The sequence below is a fragment of the Ceratotherium simum genome, chromosome 16, assembly GCF_057802395.1.
Source record: "Ceratotherium simum simum isolate JZ-2026a chromosome 16, ASM5780239v1, whole genome shotgun sequence".
Taxonomy (NCBI): Eukaryota; Metazoa; Chordata; class Mammalia; order Perissodactyla; family Rhinocerotidae; genus Ceratotherium; species Ceratotherium simum.
Genome location: NC_141915.1, coordinates 36,297,462 through 36,316,936, shown reverse-complemented (window position 1 = coordinate 36,316,936; position 19,475 = coordinate 36,297,462). Strand labels below are relative to the sequence as shown.

General features: G+C 55.5%; 1 protein-coding gene across 3 annotated transcripts in view; it reads left to right on the top strand.

Moving 5' to 3' along the window:
- The first annotated feature begins 7,167 nt into the window (after positions 1-7,167).
- ITGA3 (integrin subunit alpha 3) overlaps positions 7,168-19,475 on the top strand; it is a 28,407-nt gene continuing 16,099 nt past the window's right edge. For all 3 annotated transcript variants that reach the window (XM_087441011.1, XM_087441010.1, XM_014790811.2), the window contains exons 1-5: positions 7,168-7,699; positions 14,857-14,984; positions 15,311-15,390; positions 17,213-17,462; positions 19,218-19,304. In XM_087441011.1, coding sequence (XP_087297137.1) covers positions 7,494-7,699; positions 14,857-14,984; positions 15,311-15,390; positions 17,213-17,462; positions 19,218-19,304 — 751 coding nt within the window. In that variant the 5' untranslated portion in view covers positions 7,168-7,493. The remainder of the gene's footprint in view (positions 7,700-14,856; positions 14,985-15,310; positions 15,391-17,212; positions 17,463-19,217; positions 19,305-19,475) is intronic.

Here is a 19,475-nt window from a genome sequence, read left to right as displayed (position 1 = left end):
GGCCTTGACATCTCCCAAGTGCCATCAGACTCCTCCCCTCAGAGGAGTCCCTGATGCCCAGGACAAGGTGGGGATGGGACCCCCCGGGGGAAAAGACCAAGACCCTGGGGGATAATTTTACAGGAAGGTGAAATCTCCTTCATCGTTGCCCCCATCACGATAACAGTTCCCATCTGGAACCCCTGCCCACCCCACCCACCCCCACTAAGTTACTCTTTGTCCCAGCTCTTCTCCCCTCCAGCACCCTTTCCCTCCCTCCCCCCGCATTCATGGCTGCCTGAGTCATTTACACCCTAGGGCCCTGGTTTCTGTGGGTGATGCCGTAACATCCTGCCCCATCCCTGCCAGGGAGCACACGTGATACCCTGCCAGGTAGGGGTCCCTGCATCTTAATAGGAAGTTTCGGGGGAGGGTTGCCAATGGTGAGAACTTCGGTGATCAGGGCTGGAAAGGTGAGGGCCATTATGAGGAAGGGCAACTTCTGCTGCCTCCCAGGTCAGATTCCAGAAGGACGCCCTGCCTTGCACAGCAGACTCGGGGTGCTGAGAGCAGGCTTGTGTCTCCCTGCATTGTAGTTTAGCTCCTTAGCTGGCGGAAACTTGCAAGCAGAGTTCAAATCGGCAGCGGTAACTGGCTCCATTGCTTTTCTTGCCGCTGGCTGCTCAGGGGTGAGGGGCTGGAGAGGCCGGCACAGGGGCGAGAGGTGGTAGGAGGCTAAAACCTGTGTTACTCAGGGCCTGGCCGTCCAGAGCGGGCGGGGAGGAGGAAGTGAGTCAGTAGGGACAGCGATTCATGCCTCAGAATTCTGACTTTCCTTTTCAAGCCACTGAGCCAAGACGTTTGTCCCAACAGGATCCCGTGGTGGGGGAGGGGCCGGGAGCAAGAGGATATTTATGAGACAGAGCTGGCCTCTCACTCCCCTCAACTGAGCTCCCTTTTTTACGGCCACAAAGAGTATGTGGCCGACTGAATTCAGCTGGACACTCGGTGGTTGAAGACCCACTGTGTGTGAGAGACTGGCACGGGTGCTGGAAATATGGGTGTAATCAACGGTGAGTTAGCAAGCCACTCCTGGGTCCCAGTTCTGTTAGTTTTGAACAAACCTGTGAGTCTGGTATGTTAATGTCCAATTTATAGTGAGAAACTGAGGCTAAGAGAGGTGAAAGGACTTGTCCGAGGTCACAGCCCTGCCAGTCTATAATCACACTACAAGTCCAGGCTACAAGTCAGTGCAAGGCCTAGAAGATTCAAGAGTGACTACGTGTATGCATGCACACGCAGAGGTGCAGGGGGCAGGAGTGAAGGAAGAAAACTCGTGAAAGATTTCAAAGAACAAGTGGATATTTTCCAAGCAGACAAGGGGGTAAAGGGCATTCCAGGCAGAGGGACCAGCATGTGCAAAGGTCAAGTGGCATGGACTGGGCCCAGTGTGTCCATGTAATCCTGCTGGGGACGAGGCACTGAGACAGAGGCTGTTACAGGGAGCAGGCTGTGGGGACGAGGGGGAGATGCTGAGCCGGTTCTGGACACTCGGAATCTGAGGAGCCTGAGGTCGGCCAGCTGGAGGTGGCTGGTGAGAGTTGGACATCAAGGCTGGAGTGTGGAGGAGCTTAGGCGGGTGTCCCCAGCATGTAGGAGAATGCTAGTGCACAGGGGATGGTCTGGGGAGACAGAGGGATGAGGACCGTGAACAGAAGCCCAGGGAGGGCTGAGGAGTCTCACCAAGGGGGCGAGGGTGCTGGGAAGGAACAGTCAGGAAGGAGGGCCAGGAGAGGGTGCAGAGGAGTTTAAATGCAGAGGGCAGTCCACAGGGTCACTGCTGCCGCCCTAGAGAGGTCAGGGGCAAAGAACCAAAGACAGCTATTGGGTCTGCCCATCAGAGGAGGCTGGTGCCCAAAGAGAGAAGGCTTCAGTGAGACGGAGGGGGCTGAAGCCAGGTTGGGGAGCTGGAAGGGGCCACAATAACGCAAGGGAAGGATCCTTACACCAGGGACAACAGACAGGTGACTCCACTCAGCAGATGTGACTTCTAAGCTGTGGTGTCCTGGAAGACGACTGGGGTGGACGGGAGGTGGTGGGTGCCTCGTGGAGGTACTCACACCCTTGCACCTTGGGAATCTCAGTATTTTCAGCTGTAAAGTGGGGGATGTCTCCACTTCATAGGGTTACTAGAAGATAACATACATAGAAGGCCAGGCACACAGCAGGTGCTCAACAAATGTTGCTCCCTTTCCACATTCAGATGTACATAAAACATTCAGAGAGATGTCATCACACAGGCAAAAGCGTGAACGCATGCACAAACCCACGTTCCAATCCACACACATGTGGGAGCTCTCCGAGGACAACCACACATGGCCCTCCACCCCTAGTGGAGTCTTTAGGGAGTTAGTAGGGGTGGGGGGCGTAGATGAAGCCCCCCACCTGTCCAGATTTCCCACCTGAGCACAGAACCCTGCCGGTAAAAAGGAATCTCCCCAGGAAATAGCAAGGGCCCTGGGGACTGGGGACTCAGCTCAGCTGGGGCTAACACATGGGCCCCCATGGCCTCTCAACCTTGAAGGGGCCACCTTGGCATGAGATCGAGAATGCTGTAGAGCCCACCAGAGCCCTAATCTCCCAGCCAGGAGGGCAGGGCATGTGCAGCAAGGCCAGGCCATGGGTGGCAGCAAAGGGATCATGAGAGGGTTGGAGGAACTAGAAAGATGGGGGTGGGGTGGGGTTGGCTGGCAGGGAAGTTTCCTGATGTTTGGGGCCTGCCTCCTCTGCTCTTTCCCTCTCCCACCCCTGGCATGCCCCACCATACCTGTACCTGAAGTCCAAGGCAAATCAGTGCCCTGGGTCCTTCTCACTCACCCTCTCCCTCCCTCCCTCTGCCCCTGTCTCTGATCAGCCCGCCTCGCTGCTTGCTCAAATTATTGTACCCAAAATGTTCTAACGCCCCTCCTGTGGCCCCACAAGCACCAGCCCTAAAATACAATGCAATGTGGGATTAGGCTGTTTAAATTTGAGAGCTTTCAGATTGTGAGGCCAGGATGAAACCCCGGCTTCCCGAGGATGCGCTGGGTCATCTTTGACACCCCCAGGGGTTCTCAGCCCTGTGCTGGTACAAAGCAGGTTGTCAATGAATGCTTGAGGCTGACAGATTCTGAGCCAGGGAAGTTGCCTGGACCAGGCGCCTGCCTTGCCAGCCCCATGTCTGGGTCACAGGAGAAAGGAAATCTGATAAACCCATTCATGCTTCACCACTCCCCCCCCCCCGCCCTCCTCCCTCCCTCTTCAGTCATTTGCATTTTCAATTCAAGTCAGAGATAGAGACCCAAGTCTCGCTTCAATAGCAGAGCTTTGATCCACTTAGTTAAACAAATATTAGGAGCCTTGGGACACAGGGATGCTGGTTGAGGAAGAATGAGGGATTTCCTCCAGCCCTTTCATTTCACAGATGGGGAAGTTGAGGTCTGGAGGAGGAAAGTAACTTGCCCAGGATGAGAGGGCAGAACATAGCCTGCATTCGCCCCCCTGGCACCACAATTCCACTCCATCGCTCTCTCTCCAGCCGCTGCCTGTGCGCATCACGCTCACACCTGACCTTCCCGTGAGAAGTGAGTGGGCAAGTGGTGCGGCCTGGGGCTCGGGGACAGCGAGATGGGGCACGTGCCGGAGGAGACAGGCAGAGGAAGGCTGGTGCAAATACACAGAAGGTGCCTTTACAGAATATTGACGTTGTCCTTGTTGCGACTGGGAAAACTTCACCTCAAACTCAGCCCCGACTCTTCTGCTTTCCTCTCTCCCAAGGCTTCCTCTCCCTAGTCCTTTCCTTCTCCCTCGTCCAGATACTCCTCCTCCAAGGAGCCTTCCTGACCCCGCAGCAGAACCCACAGTTTGCATGTTGTCGTGGTCATCTGTGGTTTGGTTCAGTGTCAAGGCTGATGACACCACACACACACCGAGAGGGTCTGGAAAGGTTTATTATTTACATAATTGAGGTCTCTAGCGGAGCAGGGCCGGCCTCTCAAGCAGGTCCGAAATGGCTTGAGAGAGCAAGGAAAGGAGGTTGCCTGGGGTTTTATTGTGGTTAGGGAGTGAGGTCGGGTGCGTACTTGTGCGGGAAGGGGTTTACATGGTTTGAATCTCCCAGGGACGCCAAAGGAGGAAGCCCAGAACCCAGGCTTTCCTGTCGGCTTGTCCAGGTGGGAGGCACAAGGGGAAGAGGGAGAGGTGACAGCTTCAAAGCTGTCAGCTGTCAAACATCAAAAAACGGACTCAGACTCCTCATCACACATGTTATTCACATGCCCTTGTTTCTCTCTCCGTGTCTACATTTCTAGGCAGGACCCTTCTGCATCGGGAAGAGTTGACATGACAAAGTCAACTGAGGGATGAGATGAGGATGCGGATGATAATGTCACTGAAACCAGAGGATTTCGAACCTTTGACATGAACTTGGGATTTCTCTTCCTGCATCTCTCCAGCCCAGAGACCCTTCAGTCTCCATGTCTCCCTCCACCCCCCTTCCATCTCCCCCAGGTTTGAAACTCCCCCACATTCCTTAGCTTGGGTCCTCCCCCTACCAGGCACCCCTGCTCCCGCGCCCACATTCCCTCTGGACACTCCCCTGGAGTGGAAAAACCATCCCTCATCCCTTTCCTGCTCCCAGCCCCGGGATCGGACATGCTGGTCATTCCTGTTTGGGATGGCCATAGAGATAACGCCTGACATGGAGCCCATCTGTCATCACAGGACTCTCAAAGCTATTTCAGGCGGGACCCTTGCCCACAGTGTGTCCACCGTGGCCCCTGAGGTCCCGGCACTGGCTGTCTCCCTTTCTTCTGGAACAAGGTGGAGGACCCAGCAGCCGCCAGAAGGAGAGCAAGGTGACCATTCAACTTCCATCCAGATCAGCTTCCTGTTCCTTGACCTCAGACATCTCCTAACCCCTGGATGCTCTGAGCCACAAGGTGGGCCATGGAGAGAGGCTGGGTGGCTCTGGAGTCACAGTTTGGGGACAAATGCTGTTGTAAAGGCAGACAGCAATGAGTGTCCTCTCCCCAAACACCACAGAGAACGCTGTTATCGCAGCTGGTTTTGTTTAGTTATGTCTGGTTGTCTCACCAACATCTGCCTAGAGTTTCTCTCTTAAAGACACAGCTGTGGTCAGTGGCTTCCAGTCCTAGCTCTGCCTCCTGTGAGCTGCGTGACCTTGGACATCCAGGTTCCCTCATAAGTCAAGTGGGGATGATAATCCTGACCTCACAGGGAGGCCGGGAGGATGAAATGAGAGTCTGCACATGAAATGATTCATAAGCTGTAAAATTTAGCTCAAGTCCCTTCCCAGGCTCTGAATCTAAATTTGTACGCCTAATTCTTTGTTCTTTTCCTTAACAAGGGCTCCAAATTGTACAAGTTTCAGGCCTCACCAAACCTAGATCTGCGCTGAGTATTGCACAAATGTTAATTATTAGCATAAGTGGTCAAGGAGGGCCCTAGATGGGGGCTGGCCCAGTGGCGTAGCAGTTAAATTCACGCGTTCAGCTTCGGCGGCCTGGAGTTCACCGGTTCGGATCCTGGGCGCAGACCTACTCACCGCTTATCAAGCCATGCTGAGGCGTCTTCTATGTCCCACATAGAAGAGCTACAACTCTACAACTATGTACTGGGGCTTTGGGGAGAAAAAAGAAAAAAGAGGAGGATTGGCAATAGATGTTAGCACAAGGCCAATCTTCCTCAAAAAAAAAGAAAAAAGAAGAAGAAGGGCCCTGGGGTCAGATAACACAGGATTAAAATCCGAGCTGTGTGGCTTTCACCAAGTTGCTTAACCTCCCTGAGCTTCAGTTTTCTCATCTTAAAACAGAGATAACACTTCAAAGATTGTTATGAGGATTTAACTTAATATATTTGTAAAGCACTTAGCATAGTTGCTGCTGCATAAGCACTTACTAAATGGTAGTTTTCTTCTTCTTATAAACTCTCAGAGATAGGAGCTCAAAACTGAACTCCAAGGGAGTGAACGCTGAGGGCTGAACTGCTGGACCTAAATAAGAAAGCTCCTTCAGCCTAGAGAAAAGGGGAAATGAGTCTTTGTGCTACAATAAGGGAAACTTGAGGTAGAGTAAAGTAAGTACATAGTGACCTCTTGAAGGTCCCTTTCAGTTCTCGTCTTCTGCGGATAACCAGAACTTTGGGCCACGCCCACCTTCCTCCACCTGGTGCCACCGACTACACACCTGCGGGGGCTGCCGTCACCGCCCTGTCTCCAAACACTCAGTCTGAGCCTGGGTGGGAGGAGGGGACCTTTGAAATTTTGCTGTGCTGGGCCCGGAAGGCAAGAGTGGAGAAGAAATGGGTCCAGTCTGGGCCCAGCTCCCTGGCCAGGCAGTGCACTCTGAGAGGCGACTCATTTCCACATCAACAGATACCAGAAGGCACAGCCCTTTGGGAAAACCGGTGTCTTGTTGCTAATTACAATTAGCGATGCTTGATTACTACCACTGCTAAATATCAGCCTGGCTTTGCTGAGGGACCATTCCCAGCTTGGATCAGAGTGGGTTGGGGCGGGTGGTCAAGAGAAAGAAATCTCGACAAGGGCAGTGAAGGGGCCGACCGCGAGGAAAAACGCCCAGAGATGGCCAGCCGCCTCTCAGGGACTCACAGCGCGGCAGAGGCGAGTCAGGCGTTCCAGCCAGCGGCGCGCGGGTGTAGGTCCTAGATGCGCCAACGGCGGGGCTCTCCGGCGCGGCCGGCAGAAGTGGCCGCGCCTGGAACGGCCTTTCCAGCAGCAGTAGTAGCCGCAGCAAAGCGGCCGGACAAATCCCACCCACGGCCCCGCCCGTCCAATCCATCTTGCTCGAGAGGCAACGCTTCTGGGGAGAAGCAAGGGGCGGGGAGGGGAAATCCAAGCCTTTTGGGGCTCCCGGCAGGTGTTTGGGGGGGAGGGCGGAGTCGGGTTAGGGAGCATGAGGAGGGAGGGGCAGTGCTGCCCCTTTAAGAGGCGGCGGCGGAGCCGGGACCTTTTCCCTTTCCCCGGAAGGAAAGCGGAGCTTGGGCTGGGCGCGCAAGGTGGGGAGGTGCGGGTCTGGGCGTGGGGAGGCGGGGCGCGGGGGGGGGACCCCTCCCTCGCGTCCTCCTTGCGGTCTACCGGTCTGCCTGCTGAGATCCGCCGCCGAGCCCGGATCGAAGGCGGCAGTGAGGCCAAGGGGGCGCGGCCGGGACGAGCTGGGGTGCAGGGTGCCCCGGGCGGAGGGGCGGTGACCCTGCAGCAGGGCAGGCGGGAGAATAGACCGCGGACCTCCAAGGGGGGGATCTGAGAGCGCAGACCCGGAGCGGACGTGAAGCTGACTAGGGCTAGGGGCTAAAAACGGATCAGCGCGGCGGGGCTCAAAGACGCGGCCGGCCCGTGTGTTCTGCGGGGGCGCGGGGAGCAGGTGAACAGGTCCTCATTCCCAGCTCCACGCCCTCACGCGTTCTTGCCCGGGTCCCCGCTCCCGCCCGCAGCCATGGGCCCCGGCCCCCGCCACGGCTCCCGCGTGCAGCACCCGATGCTCTGCGCGCTCGCCTTGATGGTGGCCGCCGGCGGCCGCGTCACCTCCGCCTTCAACCTGGACACCCGATTCCTGGTGGTGAAGGAGGCCGGGAACCCCGGCAGCCTCTTTGGCTACTCGGTCGCCCTCCATCGGCAGACGGAGCGGCAGCAGCGCTACCTGTAAGTGTGGCTGGCGGGGTTGGGGTGGGAGACAGAGAGAATGTGTGTGCAGGGTGTGGATCCGGAGCAGAGTCGCAGCCCCGGGCCCGCTGGCTTCCGGGCCCGCTGGCTTCCAGGCCCGCGGGCCGCCGGCTCTTGTGAGCGAGGATTAAGGGGGCGGGGACCCGGGCAGCTCGCTTGCTGCCGAGGCTTGGCGGGAAGTGGAGGGATTGGGTGTGGGATGGTGGGCAGTAATCACTGGCAAGTGCTGACCCGGGCAGTACCTGTCTAGACGCAGCCTCTCAGCTCTTTAAACCTCTCTTGAGAGCAGAAGTGGGGTCGCCGTTTCCTGAGCCCCCTCCCATTCTGTGAACCCAGTGTCTACCAAACCCCTCTTCTCTCCGAGCTGGGAGCTGGAGAAAACTGTAAGATAAACACCTAGTGGGTCCGCCTTCCCCCTTTCCTGGGGAGAACCTATAGGCATATGCATTTAGCCCACCCCTGCCTTTACACCTTGAATTTAGTCTGCGGCCATGCCAGCCACACCCCATGCAGAGCCAGACTGGAGGGCCTTCTCAGCTGCTTGGCGGTTGAGGGTGAAGTGATGGGTGAGTCCCCGTGTTTGGAGCTGTCCAGGCGCCCCCTCTGACCCCTGGAGGATGAGGGAGTAGAAGAGAGAGGAGGGGCTTTCCCAACTCCTGCCCCAGCAGCCCCCAGCAGTGCAGCCCTCCCACCAGTCTTCTTCCCTGCATTCCACAGATTCATGTTGAATCTTCGACCCTGAGTGTGTTTGTTTTGGTTTGAAGAGGGAAATGGTGTTTTGTTCTGTTCTCCTTCCCCAACAGCTGCAAGAAGGAAGGGGAAGAGCTAGGCACAGGGGGAGAGGGGAAGGAGATTGCATCCAGCTGCTGTGTCCCTGCCCCCCTGCCCCATACACACTCATGCCCAGAGGGGCATGTCCAGGTTTCAGAGGTTTCTCTGCTAGGGGCTCAGTGTGCTGAGGTTGGCAGTTGGGGGAAGAGGGCAGCTGGGGGAGGTGAGGCTGCCCCAGGAGGGAAGGTGGTTAGGACAGGTTAGGCAGGCTCCATCTACCTCTTTGGGCTGAGTGAACTACCAGACATCAACCCCCACCTGGTGTCTAACCCTGCCTAGCAAGAGGACGTGGTCAGATAAATGGTGTGTTGAAACCTTTCCCAACTCTGGCTGGGGCCTGCAGAAACTTGAGGAAGCTTGGAATGTCCAAAGTCCAAACTCTGCCCCAGCCTTGGCCCCTGCTCCGCTGGCCCAGCCCCTGCCCAGTCTACCTACCTACTTGGCCTCAGTTCCATCTAGCTTCCACAGAGGCTAGGGCCACCACACTCTTGCCAGCCTGACCCATCAGCTGGCGTCTGGCCTTGGTCAACCCTGCATCTTTTGGAGACCCTAGGTGACCACCAGCACAAGTTTCTATACTGGTGCTCTTTCTGCCCCATTCCAGAAAAAGATCTTCAGATTTTCAGTGCTGAATCTGCATGATATAAGGCAACATAGTGTAAAGAGATCAGAAAAGCAGAGTAAATAGTGGAAAGCTGGAGTAAATAATGGATTCTGCAATCCCCCCGCTCCCCGCCTTTGCTATGTGACCTTGAGCAAGATATTTCCTTTCTCTTGGCCAGTTTTCTCCGAAGGGTTGGACCTGGATCTATATGCTCCTTCCCACCTCTGGTGGCCTATGAGAGGCAACTTGGCATCGTGGAGAGAGAAGAGGCTCCAGAGTCCCATTGCTAGTCTCCCATCTTGGATCTGTCACTAATACTTGCGTCTTAATTGCCTCACATGTCGGGGAGTGCAACACGCCTTCTTCATGTGGCGGCAGTGGGGCTTGAATAAGTAATGTGTGTAAAATGCTCTGCATGTGCCTACTTCTCCAAGGAGCAGCTGAGGGCTCTGGTGCTAAAGCCAGGACCTGGATCCACTCTCGCTACCCATGGGCCTCCCCCAAGATGGCTGAGCAGAGGAGTTCTACTTTTCTTCCTGGGCAGCTAGAGATGGCATTAGGCCTGCTAAGAGCCCAGAAGGTTCTAAAACTACTGAACCTCAGAGAGGCAGGTAGTTCTAGATGGAGTTCTGGGTCATTCTCTTGGGTATCATCAGTCTTTCCCAGGGATGGTTCTATATCTTATCTCCTCATCTCACTGAATCCTGCCCCTTGGCCCTTTGGGAGAGCCAGCTGGGCCAGCTGGGCTTAGCTGCAGCCAGCTGTGTAGCCAGATGTGAACAGCTGCCTGAGTACACAGCTCGGGGGAACCAGCAAGTCAAGTTGTGGTCTTATATTCTGTTAGCCTCAAAGTCTCTCTGGAAAAGGTAGAGGGTTCATGGTGCTGAACAAACTCTGAGCCTGGAGTTCACAGAAGGTTGTCAGGAGATGCAGGGCCCCCTGAAACTACATGCAAAATCTTGTTTGTTTGTGCATTGTTCTGGGGGAGAGGGGAGGAGAGCATAGCTTTCATCATATTGTCAAAGAAGGCCTTATTCCAGAAATGGTTAAAAACCCAGGTGTGGACCCTCTTTGTTCCCCATCCCCTACATCTCTGGACTGGGGTTCCCTGCCCACAATATCGGAGGCTCACTCTAACCCAGGCCCCAATTTCCCGGTCTTTATAAGTGAGGGGTGAGGAGCAGGGCAGAGGACCAAGGTGCTTTGGGCTTCTTGATGAGATGCATGAGGACCCCTGGGGAAGAGAGGGACTGTTTCTCTGGGAGATGGTCACCGACCCCCCGGCCCCCAGCACCTGCTCTGTCATTCCCTCCTGGGACTTCAGGTGTCCTGGTCTGGCCTGACCTTGTGGGCTATGGGAGACACCTCTGGGGCCCCCTCTCCCTTTCACCCTTACCTGGAAATGAGGGTGTCTGGAAGCCTGGGGCGGAGGTGGCTGCGGCTCCTGGAAGATGAGGTCATATCTGAGGTAGGCAGGAACCAGGCTTACCTGCTGTGCTCTCCTAAAACATGTTTCCCTGGGCAGGGCAGGCGCCTGGCAGCCTCCAAGGCTCGTGCCAGAGGAAATGGGCATAGCAGTTGTGGCTGCAGGCGGAAGGCCTGCATGTGTAGTGTCCTTTTCCTCTGGCTCTCTCCAATGACCAGTCCAGGCCAAGGAGCTTTAAGTTGGGCAGGAGGTAGGAGAAGCCTGATCTTGTAGAAAAAGAAGTGAAAGGGACTTGTTCAGAACTAAACAAAGGGGGAAGAGGATGTCCATTGCAGTAAGAGGGAGTGAGGTTAGATAACATGAAGAACACCCTAAGGGATCAAATATGAAAAAAATACTAAGGAGCCAGGGAGAGGGAGAAGAAATAAGAAAAACAGCCTTTTTCTTTTGTATCGCAAGCTTGGGCCAAGGCCTCTTTCTCTCGCCCTCTCTCATTCTCTCGCTTCCTCCAGCTTGTTGCTCTGCTTCTAGGGCTGAGTCACCAAGGGGAGAGGGGGCTGGGTGGGCAGCGTGAGAAGTAGGGAGGACGGAGAGGGCTGCAGTTTCAGCTACCACAGGAGCAGCCTCTGGGGAGATGGCTAGTTTGGGCAGCAGGATTGGCACAGAGCTAGGATCCAGGCATCTGAGAGGGGCCCCCACCAGCACCCCGAGGCTCAGAGCTGGAGCGGCCCCTCCCCAACCTGCTTCCCAGCCTGAGGTGGGGGAGTAAGGCATGGGGGCCCGCTGGCCTGAGCGCTGGGCCCTCTGGGCCCAACCAAGTTAACTGAAATCTTCCCGCTGGAGCCACCCCAGCACCTCCCTGAGGAGTCTGGGAAGTTGAATCTTACAGGCTGTTTCTCTGAGCATTAACCCACCCCAGGGGGCCTCTTCTCTTTGGGGTGAGCCAACCTGGTGCCCTGACACCCCTGGCCCCCATTCCCACCCTCCTCCGACTACTGCTTTCTACTTGGCTGTTCCATTAGCTTTGAACTGCCCCGGGAAGAGGGATGGGGCAGGGGTGAGGAAGTACTTTTCTGGAACTTGGAGCTCAGGGGGCTCCCCAGAGGCCAGGAGGGCTGTTTGGCTGGAGGCAAAAGAGAGGATGAAGAGGCAGCTGTTGAGAGTCCTTGAGAGGTCATTTCACCCATCCCCCTACCTCCCAGAGGGGTTCCCTACCCGCCCCCAGCCCAGCTTCAAGAGCTAGGCAAAGTATCCCACCTAGCCTCCCCATTCTGACTGCTGCTAGGAGGGTGGGCTCCGTGGTGGTCTGGGAGGGGTCAGCTTTTGGACTGTCTGATCTGGACCAGACCCAATGGCAGAGAGCAGATGTGCTCATCTGCATATCAATTTACATTGCATTTGAATACCAGTGAGGTCTCTCTCACCCTCTGGATTCCCCCACACCTGGCTGTGGCTGGAAGCTGGACCTGGTTCTCTGCACACCCGCCTTCCCCCATCCACTCGCAGTCCTCTGGCTGTGGACCCATTGGATCCCAGGCTGGGAGCCAGAGGGCCTTAAAGGGCCTCTGAGCAGGCCAAGTAGGAGCTAAAAATACTCCAGAGGGGTTGGTGGGGGCTCCCTGTGGAATCTCTGGGGAGGGAGGGGCCTGGGATGTGGGGCTGGGATTAGGGCACTGGCCCTGCCTCCCCATCCATCAGTGGGTATGTGTGGTGCGAGGGCCGAGAGAGTATAGATGCTAAGGGGATTTATTTCAATCCAGTTGTGACTCATGCCCAGCTCTGCCTGTTCGGTAGTTACCCAAGGAGGCTAAGAGGAAGGATCCTTCAGCCAACTCCCTCTGAGATGAGGGACCTGGGAGGGCACGGCCACCTCTTGCCCTGACAACTTGGGCAGGGCAGCAACACCTCCATTGCGCTGTGCGCCCTGGAATGCAACCTGGGCTCCCCAGAGACCCCTCGCCCACTGAGGCCTGGACCTACCCCTTCAAGGCATTGTAGCCAACCCCCAGCCTCCACCTCCAGCCAAATCTGAGCTCCCACCCTAGAATGACTCTACCTGCCAGTGCCCCAACCCCACCTTAGTGATCCCCTGGTATACTTAGGCCATAGAAGTGCTACTTATGTCCCATCATCTGCTCCCTCTGAACACTGAACTAGTCTGCTATTTGCCCTCTGCTGCAGGTTCCCTAACCTGGTGGGGCAGAAATTCCTGGGTGCCTGGAGGGAGGCCTGGGAGTGTGCTAGGGCCAGTTGTGGTGCTACAAGAAATCAGAACGACAGTGCTCACGTTGGCCATGGCTTCATAGTCAGAAAGGCATTTTGAAGAATGAAGCCATTTGTTCCCCTACCAACTCCAGAGGCTGGCAGGACCGCTGCTGTCCCCATTTTACAGATGAGGCATTCACAGCTCAGAGAGAGAAAGGCAATTGCCCTTTTAGGCAGAACAAACCCTATAACCAGGCGCTTAGGCTCACCTGTCAGGCGCACCAGGGACGGACGTCCACCGGTGGTCAGGCAGCGGACTCACCAAGCACCCTCCCCAGCCCAGACAGAGGGTGACTAACCGGCCTGGCTGCCACACTGGCCCCCTGCCAGCCTTCCTGCTGGCACTCCTAGCACTGCTCTGCGTGGAGAAGCTGCACCCCTGCCCCCAGGAACACTTCCCCAGGGTGAGGTCTGTGCTGAGCTGGGAGGTGCAGGCAGAGGTCCCACCCCACTCCCGGAACCCTCAGGCAGTGCATTCCTGACACCCAGTGGGCGGAGGCACCCCAGGCCCCGGCATGCCCAGGCCCTGCCCTGCCCACTCCCTGCAATGCTCCCTCACAGGTCCCAGGCCGGAGCTGCAGGTGGGGCCACTGCTCTGCACTTTCAGACTCTGGCAGGAGGCCCAGAGCCCAGGTTCTGAGCTGGGAGCCTCAGGGTGATAGTGTTGCTGGGGCCAGACGGAGGGGTACCTAGGAGGTGCCTGCCACCAGGAGGCTGGGTCCATCTGCATCGAGGAGGAGGTCCTGGCAGAACATCCAGAGGCTGCAGGGAGATGATGCCGGGAGAGCACGGGGTAGAGCTAGGTTCTCAAATTAGAATGCATGGTATTTGGGGATGCATGTTAAATATGCAGGTTCCAGGGCTCCCCCCACAGATTTGATTCAGATGGTCTGTGATGGGCTGAGGAATTTGCCTTTTTAACAAATATCCCAGGGATTTCTGATGCTGGTGGTCCAAGGACTGTGTTTTGAGATATTTCAAGGCTGATAACGTGCCCTCCTGTCCTCTAGTCACCTCTCTCAAATGGGATGGGTTGCCAGGGCCCTAAGCACCCTTGTAGGACTTGCAGTCGGTGTCCCTAAAGATGGGCCAGCTGGGAGCAAGGCAATAGTCTTTGCCCATCCCCACTCTCGTGCCCGCCCTCCTGGAACTCTGCCTGAGGGCCGCATTGTGCAGTGTCAGGTACCCAGCCCCGCCCCATTCCTTATGTGCCTATCTCAAGGTGGTGGCAGGGGGTAAACATCACCCAGGTCACTTAGGGACCCAGGCCTCCTAGATCTAAGTCCTCAGATGGCTTAGAGAGGAAGGACCCAGGCCCCCAACAACCCACTCCACCCCACCCATCAGACGTTCTCCCCTTGGGCTCCCCAGAGGTGGGAACCTGTGCCAGGATTCCTCCAGTCTTGCTCTCTTCTGGTCTACCTGCATCTCAGAGGCCAAAGCATTCCTTCCAAAACCCAGATCTGCCCGTGTCACTCCCTTGCTTCACATCCTTCTGTGGCTCCCCAAGGCCCTTCCCACCCTGCCCTCTCATCCCTCCCCACATTCCTGGACTCCAGTGGCACCTTGACTCAGATCCCTGAGTCACCCTGCTTGCTTATGCTTCTCGCCCCTTGCACATGCCGTATTTTTGCCCGAAGTGCCCTTCTTCCCCTTCTTCACCTGGTGAGCCCTGGTCATTATCCTCAGACTCAGACTGGGTCCCCTCTTTTGTGGGCCTCCCTCACTGCCCCCCATGCTGAATCTGGGCTGGATTGCTCCCTACTTTCCTCTCATGAGGCACTGACTGCAGGGGTCAGCTTCCTCGCCTGCCTTCCCCTACATTGGGCACTCCTGGTGGGCAGGGGCTGCAATCTGTTCATCATCTCCTGACCCCAGAGCCTGGCACAGAGCCTGACACACAGCCTGGCCCAGAGCAGATGCTCAGTAAATGCATGTTGAACAGCAAGTTGTTTGAAGTGGGCTTTGGAGAGTCTGAGCCCGGGTTCCCCTACCTCCTTGCCCCCCCAGGCTCCTGGCTGGTGCCCCCCGGGACCTCGCCATGCCTGATGGCTATACCAACCGGACCGGTGCCGTGTACCTGTGCCCACTCACTGCCCAGAAGGACGACTGTGAGCGGATGGACATCGTGGAGAAAAGTGAGGGGAAAGCGCTGGGAATGAGTGCCAGGTCGGGAGCCTCGTAGACGGGGTAGCACAGAGAGAATGACCTGGAGGAGATATCAGGCTTGCCTGGGCAGTTTCTAGTCACTTCTTGTCCAGCTGGGAAGACGGAGCCCTAGAGGAGAGTGGGATCATATGGGATTTTGGGAGCTCAGACGAACGGTGGGCTGGAGAAGGGGAGAAGGGAGGGCTGCCCTGCTGGTGGAGGGTCCAAGGGGGACCAACCCCTGCCCTCTGGGGGCTCTGGGCACTGGCAGGACGGGGTGAGGTACCCTGGCTCATGATCCCTCCCATGCCCACAGGTGACCCTCGCCATCACATTATTGAGGACATGTGGCTTGGAGTGACTGTGGCCAGCCAGGGCCCTGCAGGCAGAGTCCTGGTGAGTGGGCACTCACTGTCAGCTCTCCCCTGTCAGCCATCTCCTTCATCTCCCAGGAGCTGGCGAGGGAAGCAGAGGGCAGGAGAGGGGTCCTCAGTGTGTGAGCTGGGACCTTGCAAATGTCCATTTCCGTGGCTGTCTGTCTCCACGGGTATGTGTGTCCCTCGATCCTGCACTTGTGGGGGGGTTCTAGCACATTCCCAAGGCCCGGCATGGCCTGTGTTCTGTCTGAATCACCCACTTCCTCCCTGCCCCGCGCCCCCCCTCCCCCTGGCTGCTCACCCTGCGTGGGAACAGCTGAGGGAGCTGGAGGAGGAAAGGGCAGAAAGAGCCTCGGGCGTGCGGCCTGGGCCCGCTCCTTCCTGGGAGGCTGGCTGGCGGAAGAGGCCCAGCCCTGCTGACCCCAGCTTACCCGGCTTGGGTTTGGGGGCCACTCCCTGCTGTCAGTTGTCACCCCCTTCCCGCATTTTTCAGTGCCAGCCCCTGGGGTCTCAATTGTCCCAGATATACAACTTTTTTTTCATTTATTGAATTGATGTAAAATTTACATATAGCAAAATGTACAGATTTTAAATTTCAACAAGTTTTGAGAAATTATGCACCTGTGTAGCCAACGCCCATTAAAGAAATAGCATATTTACATCACTCCAGAAAGTGTGCCCCCTTCCAATCAATCGTCACCCCCATAGCCATCACTGTTGTGACTTCTGTCACATTTGAACACTGTTTTAAGTTCCAGGTTTATGTCAGTTCACTGAAACACCTTTTCTAGAGCCCTGTGATGGATGGTGTGAGTCTAGGATTCCACTGAAGGCAGTTCTAGATCCTTCCACAGTTGTCTGCTCGCCTACCGTTCATTCAACAAGTTTTTTGTGAGCACCTACTGTATGCCACACACCTACTGTGTGCCACACATTTTTCTTGAGCACCTACCATGTGCCACGCACTGTGCTAGCACTCAAAACTGAAAAGTGACTGAGGACAGGCTCGGCCCAGGGCTAGTGGAGCTCACAGTTGGAAGGGAAACAAGAAGCAAGCCAACAAGAACTCAGCCTGGTTCTGGGTTTTGCCTGGCTCCGGGCTGTTTTACAAACACCCTATTCTGATAGATTTGCCCAATAACTATTTATCAAGACCTCCAGTATGTCGGAGAAGCTACGAGAGGCAGCGCAGCCTAGTGCTAATGGAGCTGACAGCCTTGCTTTGAATATTCTCTGCCTCTCTCTAGATGTGAGAGTTTAGACAGAGACATAGTTCTCTGGGCCTCAGTTTCCCTATCTAAAATGGGGAAAATAATTGTCCCTACTCCATAGGGTTGTTAGGAGGCTTAAAAGAGTTAATATGTGAAGAGCTTAGGACAGTGTCTGGCATATAGTAAGCACTCAGTAAGTGTTAGCTGCTGCTATTATTATTGTTGTTGTTGTTATTTTAATAACAGTCTTTTCATTAAGAGGGCAGGGTCCTCTGGGGACAGCAGAGAAGCAAGTCCCTTAATCTGCTCTGTTTCTAACTCTTTTTAGACCCGAGAGCCTGAACCCCACATCCCCTCATCCTTTCCCCTTTTCCTTTTCCAAAGATCTCTAAGCCACTCTCGAATCTAATACTTTCTGGCGTTCCAAAAAGTGTTCCCAACCTTCAGAGCAGATTTCTGAATTCTGGAAAGGAGATGCAGGTCCAGGCATCACTGTGGGAAGATAGAAAAGCCAGGAGACCCCTTTCAACTCCTCTCCCGCAGAGCCAGAGGTGCACAGGGCCAAGGAGACAGCTGGCCCTAGGTGCCTGCTGCGGGCTCAGGCTGTATGTGTTGGGGTGGGGTCCCCAGGTCTGTGCCCACCGCTACACCCAGGTCCTGTGGTCGGGGTTGGAGGATCAGCGGCGCATGGTGGGCAAGTGCTATGTGCGGGGCAACGACCTGGAGCTGGACCCCACTGACGACTGGCAGACCTACCACAACGAGATGTGCAACAGCAACACCGACTACCTGGAGACGGGCATGTGCCAGCTGGGCACCAGTGGTGGCTTCACCCAAAATACCGTGTACTTTGGCGCTCCTGGTGCTTACAACTGGAAAGGTGGGGACCATGGGGGAAGGGAGGAGCAGGGACCACCACCCTAGTTAGCCACTGGGACGACCTGCCCAGACCCTCCACACCAGAGGGCAAAGGAGACAGGACCCCTTTGCCAATATCAGCAATCGCCACAACCTCTACTATTTGAAAGCACTTACCATGTGCCAGAGCCAGCCCTGGTGGTCTAGTGGTTAAGATTTGGCGCTCTCACCACTGTAGCCCAGGTTTGTTTCCCAGTCAGGGAACCACATTAACTGTCTGTCGGTTGTCGTACTGTGGCGGCTGCATGTTGCTGTGATGCTGGAAGCTATGCCACTGGTATTTCAAATACTAGCAGGGTCACCTGTGGTGGACAGGTTTCAGCGGAGCGTCTAGACTAAGACAGACTAGGAAGAAGGACCTGGCCACCCACTTCCAAAAAAATTGGCTGTGAAACCCTATGAAGAGCAGCGGAGCATTGTCTGATAGAGCACCAGAAGATGAGAGGGTGGCACAAAAAGACAGGGCAGGGGTCAGCTCAGCTGTACACAGGGTCGCTAGGCGTTGGAATCGACTTGACAGCACTAACAACAACAACAAACTATGTGCCAGAGGCTTTACACGTATTATCTTAATTAATCTTAAAATACTCTACGAGGCAAGTGTTATTATACCCATTTTACAAAAAACTGAGCCTCAGAGAAGTGAAGCAAATCACCCAAGGCCAACAGTAAGTTATGAAACCCGAATTGGAATGCAGCTCCATCTGACTCCCGTGTAACAATTTAAAAACTTATTAAAAAAATAAAACATATTTCTGGTACAACTACTAAATGGCACAGTAGGATTTGGTACAATAAAAAATAAAAGTGCCCCCGCTTTTCCACCCATCTCCCTTGTCCCGTTTCCCAGTGATGACCGCTACGTGTCTCATGGATCCTCTAGACTTATTTTAGAATATATAGATATCTTTTCAAAAAACACACGCAAGCAGCATCACACTAAACATACTGTTCTGCTCCTTTCTCTTTTCACTTATCCGTAAATTGTGTGCAGTGTTTCATGTCAATACAGTCTTTTGGGGGGCTACAGAGTATTTCCTTGTATCAAGACCCAAACTTGTGACTGCCACGCCACACCCCGCCTCTCAGGTATCTGATGGCTCACGCCCCCTCCCTCTCTGCCTCTCTCCACCACACAGGTTGCAGCAATAGTGACCCCTCGCCCCTTACTGCACTCTTACTGTTGCAGAATCAACAGGCGGAGGGAGCCCCGAATCTCCGCCTCTTGACCAACAGGTAGCCCGGGGCACAGTCACAGCTCTGGGCTCACCTGAGGCTCCTCTGGTCATGCATCCCACCCCCTGGTCCTTTAGAACTATGGCAGGGCTGCAGGTACTCTCCGGCAGCAGCCCCAGGGAGCAGGGGACAGGTAGGCAGCCTGACTTTGGGGGCAGGACCAGGAGGAGATAATGGCGTGGAGTCTGGCCTCAGTGTCTAGAGTGGGGGAAACATTGTCAGCGTCCAGGAGCCTGGATGACCAATTCCAGCTATGTCTCTACAACTGGCTCCCCATCCCTGAGCCTCACTTTTCTCATCTGCAAAATGGAAGCCATCATGCTACCTCACAGAGTTGTTAAAATAAAGAGGAAGTGACCTGCAAATGGCAAAGCGCTCACAAATAAAAGGGGTTATCCTTATCCTTATCTGGGGCGGGGGCCTGGACATGGTGGAGGAAAGGAGTGGTGACTTATACCCCCCTCCCCAAATCCTTGTGAAGGAAACAGCTACATGATTCAGCGGAAGGACTGGGATTTGTCCGAATATAGTTACAAGGACCCCGAGGGCCAAGGAAACCTCTATATTGGTGAGTCCAGTTGTGGTGGCTCATTGGGTGGTAGAGGAGGAAGGGGGCTCAGTCCCTGGCACGCTGGCGCTCTCACCTCCGGTGCCTGCTGGAAGGGTGAGGCCAGGGTGCAGGTGTGACTAGTGGCATTTAGTTCAACTAGCACACACTTACTGAGCATCACTTGTATGC